Genomic DNA, 11,993 nt, shown 5'->3' on the forward strand with positions numbered 1-11,993 from the left:
GAGATGAAGAGATACACAAGGGAACATCTGAAGAATACCAAGCACAAGAGCTTCTGTCCCCACAGAGTTGGTGGGCACCACCCTCCCAGCACATGGATGTATTCACCAATCCAGGAGATCTTTTCACCTGGTACTTTGGGGATTTTTACAGAAGCTTCATCACATTTGCATGATTGATTATTAACTCCATTTTCATCTCTTCTCCCTCTCCAATGAATGGGGAGTAGAGCTGAAAGTTCTTTGCTTCTAATCATAGCTTGGTCTTTCTAATGACCAATCCCCACCTAGGAATCACCAAGAATCACCTCCTTAGAACCACCAAGAATCACCTCATTAGAATAGATGCCCCTATCACCCAGGAAATTTCAAGGGATTTAGGAGCTCTGTCAGATGCTTCTATCACGCAGGAAATAACAAAGGTCTTAAGAACTCTGAGCCAGAAACTTGGGGCAGAGACCAATATGTACATTTTTACATAATTTCACAGCCACTTACCAAAGGGACTGAATATTCAACACTAGAGGAAACTCAAATAAAATCGTCAGACTCTTACAAATCCTTGATGTAATAATTGTAACACAGAAACCGATTGGCAAGGAGTAGCTAGCTGGGGGAAGGTAAAATGTTAATTAAGTGGGAAGAAATTCACCATCGAGAGTTTCCTAGGTAGCCATCAGATGTATCCCAAAGACCACTGCCCATTTCAGTTTCTCCTGAAAATTCTCTAGGTCAGGTACTGAGACTCCTATGTGCCAGGCATTGTGCTTGCCCACAGGACTCTGGGTAGGGTCTACTGCTCTGCAGGGTGTCTCAAGGCCTTGTATTTCAGTGCAGCACTTCTTGTAGTAAAGCATACCCTTGGTAATTAGAGTACCCAGGGCACAGACATTCAGAAATCAAATTACTCAACCGGAGAGCTCAAGACTCAGTTATCCCTTATAAAGAAATGTTGTATTTAGGCTGAGAACAAGGAGCTAAGGGTGAGGTGTGTGTGTGTGTGGCATTTAGGTGTGTAAGAGTGGAGGGAAAGTATATATTACCATATTAAGAAAATACCTTGCTAGTTCTCTCCAAAATCTGCATTGCAAATTACTTCTAAATTAGTGTAAGAACATCTACAATGCAAAATTGAAGTATTTAAGGTCCATTTCTAGCCCACTCAGATTTAAGGCCAGAAAAATAGAATTTTAGTACTTTACCATTGATCCTAGGATTCCCCAAATCAAGGTAGCCTTTTAAAAGTCTAAGAACAAGGGTAAATCAGAGACATTTAACATTTAAATTAGTTAAAACCCACTCTTTGCATTAAGGTTGTTTCAGATCAAAAACAGGTAGGTATTTTGGACTGTAGAGTCAAAATAAAGGAAAAATCCAAAACTGCCTCCCCAACTTACCTGTACGCTCCGTCCAAATCTCTTGCTTTTCTCCTGAATAGCCAGTCAAGCAGAACAGCTGTCCTGGGCATTTGTCCAGTAGATGAGGTTTCTTTTCCAGTCAACATCCAATAGATAGATGTTCCTACGATGCTCTTGAACTAGGGTTTTCTCTATTGCAGTTCCAATAAAACCGACTTTCAACAAGTAGAGATGTTTTCCGGAAGAAAACAACAGTTTTAACTCTAGAAGGGAAAGAAGAGATTTACTCTTTTACCATTTGTCAGATAAGCCTCACACTCCCTCCGTGAGCAAATGCCCCTCTCTCAAGCTGAGGCACCGCTAGAAAGGGAACTTAAAAAAGTTCACTCCTGAAGCACACATGCAACATAAATGCCCTGTCTTCCTTAGAGAAGGGAGTCATTTGGGTAAATGAAAGTGTTGTTCAGCTTTCTCAAGGCACTAATTCTTCTGAATTTCTGCTAAAAGGTTAACACAGAATCATGGGGTGTAGGGCTGGAGTGCTAGTCCATTTGATTCAATGATGTTGTTAAGTTCTTGCTTATATCATACAAATCTCAGTACGAAGAATTTAAAACTCTATTGCCTAGTTAAAGAAAAGTTACTTGGGTGTTTAACTGTACATGTAATGTTCCAAATACAATTTAAGGCGAAGTCTTGAGTTTGGCACTACAGCTTATTACACCATGATTGCATCCTGTGGTTACCCTGTAAACTGTGTTTTTTAAAGGTAATTAGAACATAAACACATTTATATCATTTATTCTTAAAAGCTCAATGTTCTATAGAAGAAGTAATTTGAATAGAGATGTTCAATGATTATATAGCCTTTAATATTGCAAGGATAGAAAGCAACATGAAAGACTTATGTTAACAACCTTGAAATAGACTGTTTGAAAATATAAGTCAGAACACATGATAGTCATAAGACTATAGAGAATTTCTTATGCCAACTTAGTTGTTATTTTTTCACATAAAACTGAGTGATGTTAGCTATTTTTTCCTGTTTTAAAACTAATAAAACCTAAATGTCTACTGATGGATAAATGAATAAACAAAATGTAGTATGTGTGTGTATGTATATATACATAATTTTATTTATATTTTAAAAATTAAATATAAATATAATACTATTCAGCCTTAAAAAGAAAGGAAATTCTATTTTATGATGTAGATGAATCTCAAAGACATTATGCTAAATGAAGTAGGCCAGTCACAGAACGAAAAATGCTGTATGATTCCACTTTGATGAAGTACTTAGAGTAGTCAAATTCATACAGACAGAAAGTAAAATAGTGTTTACCAGAAGCTGAGAGAGAGAAAAATGGTTGGCTACTGCTTCACGGACATAGAATTTCAGTTTGGGAAGATGAAAAATTCTGGAAATGGATGGTGGTGATAGTTGCACAAAAACGTGAATGTTCTTATTGCCACTAAATTGTATACTTATAAATAGTTAAAATAGTAAATTTTATGTTATGCATATTTTAACACCAGAAAAAAACTAATTGAGGTCTTTTGATAACAAAACTTGTTACCAAAGTAAGTTGTCAGTGTAAACATGATTGATCCGAAAACAGAGGCTACATTCTTCCCAGGCCTGCCACGGAACGTGCCTCCTTGAGCCGAACACATTTCACCCACCATACTTACCACTACATGTACCTACCGGAAGGTAAAAGAAACATTCCCTCTGGACAAACACACTTATAGCCCTTGGGAAGGACAAGGGACAGGAGACATAAGTGGCTACAAGATCTTGGAGCACACTCTGGGTCTCTGCCTATTTTAAAATAGAAATAGGTTAGATACAATTTCAGATTTATTTATGCATACTAGTTTAAAATTTAACACTCAGGGGAAGCTAAGTCATTTCTGCCTTAAGAAGAGTCCCCGAAAACTTGTTACCTTCTAGGTTAGGCATGCTGACCTTTGAACTTCTAATGTCTCCCATTTTTCAGGTAATGATAATTATCTACAATAAGCTCGAGCCAATAAAGCTTCAACCAACAGCATCTTCTCCCTTAGGGTTAAGGCAAAATGATTGTCTAACTTGCTTGTAGGAAGACTTCCTTAGAAGAGAGGTCTAGGCTCTCTACTTTGTTTAGTTTCTCATTTAAGAAGCATCATCTGAATTGAATCTGACATACAATTTCAGATTAGCAAAAGCTTTTAACCCTAGTCAATGAATATTTGACTTCCTTCTATAAACGGAATGCTGGGCTTGGTTTAATTTTCTGTTATCAATTGACATTGTTAGTAAGTTATTCTAACCCTTCTGTGAATATCTTCCTACCTTCTTTTGTGTATTTTAAATATTAAAAATATGGTAACTACACTGGATGGGAAGAAGGTACATGCTTGGAATGAGTTTCCCAGGGGTGTCTTTGTTCAGTGCATCTCACTTAGAAGTCCTGTGTAAGTCTGGAATCATACCCAGAACATTCCTCCTGCCTCAAAATAGCAAGTTCCAACAACAGACCAGGTAATAATTTAGGCAGTTTCTGTTTAGTGTTTAGTATGCATTATGATTCATAAGCATTTCAAAAGCAAGGTGTTGACTTACTCTTAGGCTGTTGGGATTCGTGGAGGACTGAGAAAGCAATACGGAAGTGTTTAGCAACACTACTCTCTCCTTCGGGGTGTGGGGTGATGTGTGAAGCAGCTGTATTTTATTTGTCCAGAAGAAAGAGTTCTCAAATATAGCTAGTCCTACTAGATCTTCATCTTCCAAGGAGATCTCAGGAAATGTGTGCCTCCCACTGCCATCCACATTTATCGTCTCTATGGACTGAGGATTAGAGAGTCTCATGAGAGCATGGAAGCATTAGCAAGAGGTGCTGACGATGTTAGTGCACCTCAGTCTCTTAGACACTGATTAAACATCTTCTTCACATGACAGCAACATGATAGAGATAAATTCATCTTAGGATTCATGGAAGCGAATGCCAAAGCCAGTGGATTGGACTGCTTCTTGTACAAACTGGGGTCACAGATATGTTGTACGAGAAGCTACTATAACATATTGTCACATCCAGACATTGTGCCAAGTCCTTTAACTACCTTCTCCAATTGCCTTCTGAAATAAGCATTTTATCTCTTTTCAGAAAGGGCACTGGGAGCTCAAAGAGGCACCATAAGTAGCCAAAATTACAGCTAGAAGTAACAGGCTTAAAAATATGACTCTCAAGCCTATGTTTTTAGCCATGAGGTTGTACTGGTACTTTAGTCTGATGCTTCCATAAATGAGATAACATGAACTGTAATATTAAGAACTAGAAATATAAGACACTGAAGTCCCTAATATCTGCATGCTTTCCAGTACGTGGTCTGCCATCTTAAAAGGTTTAGTATCCTAGGTACAACATAGAACATGAGCTATGCTTTCAGGAAAGTTCAACGCTAAGTTTGACTGTAGAGTGCTTAAGAAAGTCAGATCAAGTCTACTAGCCTATGTTGACACAGTCTGGCTCTACCTAAAGACACTGGGCAATTACAGCTTAAGTTTCTCAGTTTTCACACTCAGAAGATGCTTCACCGAGTTGATGTAAGATGTAAGAGAGATTTGTACTTACCCAGAGTCATCCCAAGCCCTAACTAAAATGGTTTGCCTTTTCCTCCTGACCTCTCTACAGTACCTCTTTATATTTACTGATCCAGTAGAGCCTGCCAGTCACATGGTCAAGTGTCAGTCCTACAGGTTCCTCCATGTTTACAACTGCAAGCATCTTCCTATCAGAGCCATCCATCCCTGAAGTTGCAATAGTCCTCATGCCTTTCCGACCTCGATTTACCCAATACAAGTACCTGAGAAAAGCAAAAGCACGAAGTGTTTGAGAATACCCTCAGTTGCATGTATATTATTCTGAACAGCCAAGCTCCCTCAGCTCTCTCATACAGGCCTCGTATCATTTCAGTACTCAGAATACTGGAGATTTCTGCTCTTAGACTCGGTAGACTTTAAAAAGTTTGGCTCTATAATTTTCCATTTAGATTTCAAAGTTAAGACTTTTTTGGAGCAAATGAAATCCAGTTAGAAAAAGTTGAAGTGTTCTCTTATCAACATAAATAATCAAAATTACCAATGATTTTGGACATATTCCCAAAGAAACACTTCTTTGCAGGAAACACGACTAGCTGCTCTGGCACAAGGTCCTTTTACAAGATTTTGACGTAGCCTCTGCCATCACTTAAACCAGCACAGATGATGACCCTTGCAAAGCTGCTAGCCCAATACAACTGTCCTGTAAACCAGTCCAAAGAGACACTGTTCACTGTTTTAAGTTCTGGGGACACAGGTGAAAGTATTATGTTCCCGTAGTCTTCTATACCCATTTTAGCTTGAAAAAAAGACTCAGACAAAACTTTTCTACAGCTTCTGATTTCAAGCTGTACAGTGAGGCAAATAGGACACCGGGAGCGACTGTAAAGGTGTTTCTAATACATAGTGGGCAGTAGGGAAAAAGGAGGACCTTGACAGAAGCATAACCAAGGAATCCAAGAGAATGTTGTCTCCATTTGGGGCAATATTTATTACAGCTATCTCAGGTGAATTGTTATGAACTCTACCTCTTCACTGCTATCAGTTAATCCCCATACTTACATAGTGAGGCAAATGCTAGTACCCTCATCTTATAAAGGGTGACTCAAAGGAGTTAACAGCTTGCTCAAGGTTACTTACCTAGTGTCTTTGACTAATCTTGGGGCTGACTAACCTTGACCTGAGCCCAGAACTTTCTGTACTGCTTAATACTGATTTAGTTCTCAAGTTATACTCTACAAATCTCCTGTAGAGTGTACAAATTATATAGTGTTGTCTCATACTGGGATTTTATGTACTTTCACAATTCATGATAAGTGAATCACAGAGGAAGGTATCTGGATGGATACATTTGCTTCCTATATTATGTATAAAGAGCTTTAAGAAGCTAGAGCTCTAAATGTCAAAAAATATACCTGGGTAGAGAGAAACAAAGTTTGCCCTTCCAAGGACAAACACATTTAAGACTTCATTCACCCAAAAGTACATGCTTATCTCAAGATCATATGCAACGGAAGTAGGCCTTGATTTTATAGGTATCAGAGTCTCATAGATGTCTGTTCCTCAATATAGGACACCAAGCTCTCGATCTGCTGCTGTAAGAATTTTAACAGCATCATCTGCAATAGAAGTAGAAGAGAAGCAGTGGCACATTAACTTGAAACTCTTTCACACCATTCTCTTTAACTAAAGATGTTGTCCTATTTTCCATGCCAACATCTACTTATTCCTGAAGTCTGGACTAAAGCATATTCAGAGGAGATCTAGTAGACCACCATAAATCTCAACTCCTCCTCTGAACTCCAGCTCATTAAAACTATCTTTGGAGCTTTTCTGCCTTATTTGATTTCAGATTCAGCCTTCCCCTCACCTAGACAGAAGTCCTCTCTAACTAAGCCTCATACATAGCAGCCAAAATATTTATGTGTCCCATCATTAAAGAAGCATAGGCCAAGTTAAGATTACAACGACTGGGTTTCTGGAGCATCTAGTTGTACAGCTAATAGAATAATTAAGTCATTTTATAGACTGATAGAAATTGACACTCAAATTTGCCAAGGAATGTTATGGAAAGAATAAAGTCATCTCTAATATTGGACTTTAAAATGAACCAATTATATCACTTTTACCTATAATTACTGCTAAGAATAGAGCAGGAGCAAGGCTTTGCTTTGGGTATTAGAACTCACCTATAACTTGACAGTAGGTGCCATTATAGAGCTGGTAACCTTGAATACACCCACAGGAGTAAGATCCTGGTGTATTATGGCACAGTTGGCCACACGGACTATATACCATAGAGCATTCATCTATATCTAATGAGAGAGCTAAAAGTTAGAGAAGGTCCAGGAACTCAGGTGAGTATTTTTTTTTTAAGCCACTTTCTGATGCTCACTGGACATGTATTTTGTGGAAGCCACTGTGCTAGGTGCTGAAATAGATAGTCCTTGCCTCCATAGTATTCCCATGTACATGAATATACAGTGAAAATGTCAATATAAGGACTCTAGATGTTTGACTGGTACAGAATATTGATTCATGTTACCTTAGCAACACGCTTGGGAATGCATCACTTGTCAGGCCAGTCAGATTCTAATTCAGAATGTTAAAGTTAGAGCCTAGAGTTCACTACTACACCATAGGATATCTCATCCAAGATGATGGGAAAGAGTTAAGCCTCAGAGGTATAACTGGTATAATTTAAATAAGGTACTATTATTTCTTAAAGCCAGATGGCAAGGACCCTTTAGAGTATAAGTCATAGGACTAGGAAAATTTTTTTGTTGTTGTTTAAGCAGTAAAGAATATAGTTCCTTAAAGGCATGGCCAGGAAAACATTATTCTCCAAAACCACAAGGTCCTGAGGTAGAATAATGCCTTTCTGGCCTTGGAGAAGAATTTATGGCTACAAGTCAAGTTCAGTAGCCAATCAATCACTACAATGAGCTGTAACACAAGAAGAATGCCACAGAAGTCTGGGCATGTGTGTAAAATCCAGACCTCTCCAAGGTCATGACCAGACACTGACTTTATGAAGAATTAATAAATTTAGTTGTCTTTTCAAAATAGGCTCATTAAGAATTCTTGATGAATTCTTAATATAAAAGTCTTTGTTGAACATAAGTCGGATGTTAACTAATAAAACAGGGCCTTTCCTCTTACATCCTTCCTACCTAAGCGGGTGGGACTGCAGGTGGAACTCATGAAGAGAGAGGGAGCTTTTGAATAGAGGTCAACAACCAGGCTTAGGGTGGCAAGCCTGATCTACTCTTTAGGCCAAAGCATCAAGACAATTTTTTATCTTCCTAATCACATTTTAACCTAAAATACTGTCCTATATTTTTATGGACAAATGCTACAAAATAATATCCATAACCTGTTCAGATTATTACTGAATTGCAAAGATATCTGAAATTTATTTTAGCTATTCTGGCATCGTAATCCCACTTTACGAAGGGGAGAAATGAGACTTGAAGGACTGAGTAACTTAGAGAAGGTCAGCAAGGAGGAACAAGCAAGAATAAACATATAATGAGCTCTAACTTCAGAATTTGTCCTGCCATCCTTGCTGTCATAGACCTCAGGAATGGCCGTGAAGTGGCAAGTATATTTATTCATGAGAGAAAACCTGAAACCTCATAAAAGAAAGATGCTAAATTTAACATTTTCTCATTAGTCAACTGCTGACTTGCAAGTCCCACAAAAGAGAATGGTAACAAGCATTGGCACAAAGGGAGAAATTGGAACCCTTGGGCTTTGCTGGTGGAAATGTCAAATGGTACAGACACTGTGGAAACCAGTTTGATAGTCCCTCAAAAGGTTAAACACAGAATTTACCATGTGATATAGCAGTTCCACTTCTGGTATATACCCAAGAGATTTGAAAGCAGGGTCTCAAACAGATACTTGTACACCAATGTTCATGGCAGCAGCCAAAAGGTAGAAACAATTCAGGCGTAAGTCAACAGGTGAATGGGTACACAAAATGTGATATATTCATACAATGGAATATTACTTGATCTTAAAAAAAGGAAATTCTGATACATGCTACAGCATGGATGAACCTTAAAGGCACGCTAAGTGAAATAAGCCAGACACAATAAGAAAAATATAATATACAATTCCACTTATAGAATAAGCAAATTAATAGAGACAGAGTCCATTGAGGTTATCAGGGAATGAGGGAGGAGTACCTGGGGAGTTACTATTTAATGGGTACAGAGTTTCTATTGGGATGATGAAAAAGTTCTAGAAATGGATATTGGGGATGGTTGCACAGCATTGTGAATGCAGTTGATAAGACTGAATTGTACACTTAATGATTAAAATGGTAAGTTTTATGATATGCATATTTTAATACAATGAAAACTTTTTACAAAGATGAACCAAATGAATTCTGACCTCCACAGCTCTGACCATCCAGCTGTAACTGCCACCAAGTTCCACATGAACACCGGACACCCCAGTTTGTGTCACTGCACTGCCCCTCACAGCCTCCATTGGCCAGAGAGCAGTTTTTACCTGGTAGAGACAGGACAGTGATCAGTAGTACAGGTGAACACAGTAAAGATCAAATGCTTTACAAACCATGTTGTGTCAAAACCCTCTATATTTGTATGAGGAATAGATGACTAGTTAAGAATAACCTTTGACTTAACCTCTTTCCTAGGAACCTGGGAGCTTTGGGGGAAGACTGTAGAAAAGGGAAAGTTAAGAATCACGGAGCAGGAAAAAAGAATTTTAGTCTGGACAGTTTCAAGCATTGGTATATTTTTTCCCCTGGAGGGACCATCAACCTCTTCTCTATTTTCTCTAGAATTTATAGAATTTAAAGGGCCCCTGAGACCCTTAACTTAGAAAGTGATATACTTTACTAATCCCAATGACTTACTTGTACAGGACCAGAAACCTGTACTTTGTCCCATTGTTTATATTCTTACTATCTTTGTTCCTTTAGTAAAAATCTTTTTTCGCAGCTTTTAGCAGTACTGATGAGGTTTCATCATATATGTCTAAGACAAAATTCAGGGGAGAAATAGGAGAAAAATGACAAAATGACCTGGGAACAGATATCCACCCTCCCTCTGCCCGGACTCGAAGCAAGGGTGATTTTTGCAATAAGAACCACAGGGTTTAAAAGCTGAAGCTGCTTGCTCAGTAGCCTTCCTCCTCCCCGGAAGTAGTCTTCCTCAGTCCTTCCTCTGTTAAGTCTTAGAAAATTTGCCTTTTTGTCTTGGACAAATGATCTGTTTCTCAGGGGCAAAGTCTGTGTTCTTTATTCCAAAATTTTAGGATCAATACAGTTTGAGGCATTTAGCTAGTCTGTTTCCCTAAAGCTACACCATGAGAATAACTCTCAAACTTTTGACAGCCCATGTAACATTTGCTCACACTCAGGAGACCAAAGCCAAGGAGTAGAACTTGTAAAATGTAAGGGATCCATCTCTGAAGGATAATTGCTTATGTAGGACTTTTAGTCCCAGTGTTCTCTCAAAGGGTGAATCCCAATGATAACTAAGGCACTGAGTTATTTACTCTCATTCTCCCTTCTCTTGCATAAAGCCAAGCGATTGGTTTCTTACCACATGTAGTGGGCTCATCAGTACCATCTGCACAGTCTACTCCCGCATCACACATCAGAGATTCTAGGATGCATTTCCCTTTGTCACATCTAATCATGCCTTCTGGACAGGAAGCTGTACAGGAAGTTAAGCATTCTTGTTCACTAATAATTATGGGTGGAGTGGAAATAGACAACTCTTATGGTGGGTAAGGTGGCCATATTTTTATAATACAAGAAATTCTAGGTAAGAAATAATTTTTTTAAGCAGAATTTTCAGAAAATTGGGACTTAAGACCTGAAAACAAAGATGTTAAGACATCTGGGCACAAATTGAAATAGTATTAAAACTGAATTGAACTAGTATTAAATAGTTCTAAATAAAATGAAATGAAAGTCAGTCAACACTAGCTCTAAAGAAGTATTCTTTTAAGAAACTAGGTTTATACCTTATTTTAAAAATATTAGAATCTGAATATTTAATATTGTAGATTTAACTCTGGAAAGGAAAGACTGAATGGGATTGAGTTTCACTGAGGAAGTGGAGATTCCACCATTATTGTGCATGTGGGCTAAGGAAAAGAACTTGCCAAGTTCTTTGAGGGTTTCAACCTTTAATGAGGCATTTTCCTCTTCCATAATTCACTACACAAGATGTGAGGCATCAGTTAGGAGGCTTCCTTCATACACTGGTGCTCATGTGTTTTGGCCATCGGCCATCACTGACTTCTGGAAACATTCTAGGCAATGCTTCGAGTGTCCACTGCTGAGTTACTATTCAAGCACTGCTTTATGTTTCCATGGATAACTAAATCTTGCTTATTGCTAGGAAACATCTCATCTTTAGATATAGGATGCTGGTCTCAGTCATAGGAATTAAAATGCAACTTGTAGAAAGCAACCCACATGAAACAACCTTCCCTTTAAGTGAAGCGGGGAGGGCAAGACTCACCACAGATTTCCTCATCCGAGGAGTCACCACAGTCATTGATGCTGTCACTTCCAGCTCTCCATGACACACATCTTGTTCTTGCACTGCCACTGCCCAGCCAGGCAATGGTGCCAGGGGCAGTGTGCTTTGTCAAACTCATCTTCATAGTCCATATGGCCATCACAGAGTTCCCGAGCATCACGATACTGAGAATTTCCTGGACACCGGATTTTTTGGTCTGGACATGCTGTCAATATCTCTAAAAGATGGGAGCTGGCTCAGTGAGATAGAAATGTTGTACTACATACTTGTTTATTTATGAATTAGTGGTTTGCTCATGGACTTAGTCTATAGAAAACCAAGAATTAGAAGGAATGGTAGTCATTGGAGATACGGTCATAACTTTGTATACTGAAGTTTTACCCCAAGGAAGTTAGAAAAAAAAGTCAATAAAGCTAATAATCTTTTTTTATTTTAGGTAATTTTGAAAAATGGAGAAGTGGGTACAAAAGTCACCTGTAACACCAGAGACAGTTTAACATCTGGGTTTAGCATGTATGGCATAAG

At 38.4% G+C, this 11,993-nt stretch overlaps 1 protein-coding gene across 3 annotated transcripts in view; it reads right to left on the bottom strand.

The window, feature by feature from the left end:
- Positions 1-11,820, bottom strand: part of LOC111747254 (very low-density lipoprotein receptor-like) — a 17,008-nt gene extending 5,188 nt beyond the window's left edge. The window contains exons 1-6 of one of the 3 annotated variants that reach the window (XR_002783454.1): positions 11,448-11,820; positions 10,518-10,631; positions 9,337-9,456; positions 5,033-5,201; positions 3,048-3,177; positions 1,395-1,618 (exon numbers count right to left, since the gene is read on the bottom strand). Coding sequence is in view for 1 of the 3 variants with exons in the window: in XM_023538256.1 (XP_023394024.1) it covers positions 6,499-6,554; positions 9,337-9,456; positions 10,518-10,631; positions 11,448-11,625 (468 nt within the window). In the remaining 2 variants the exon portion in view is untranslated. Of the gene's footprint in view, positions 1-1,394; positions 1,619-3,047; positions 3,178-4,617; positions 5,202-6,411; positions 6,555-9,336; positions 9,457-10,517; positions 10,632-11,447 lie in introns of those variants that run through there. The other 2 variants (XM_023538256.1, XR_002783455.1) reach the window with 2 other exon arrangements.
- Positions 11,821-11,993: the final 173 nt, after the last annotated feature.

Source organism: Pteropus vampyrus, unplaced genomic scaffold (genome assembly GCF_000151845.1).
Source record: "Pteropus vampyrus isolate Shadow unplaced genomic scaffold, Pvam_2.0 Scaffold8, whole genome shotgun sequence".
Taxonomy (NCBI): domain Eukaryota; kingdom Metazoa; phylum Chordata; class Mammalia; order Chiroptera; family Pteropodidae; genus Pteropus; species Pteropus vampyrus.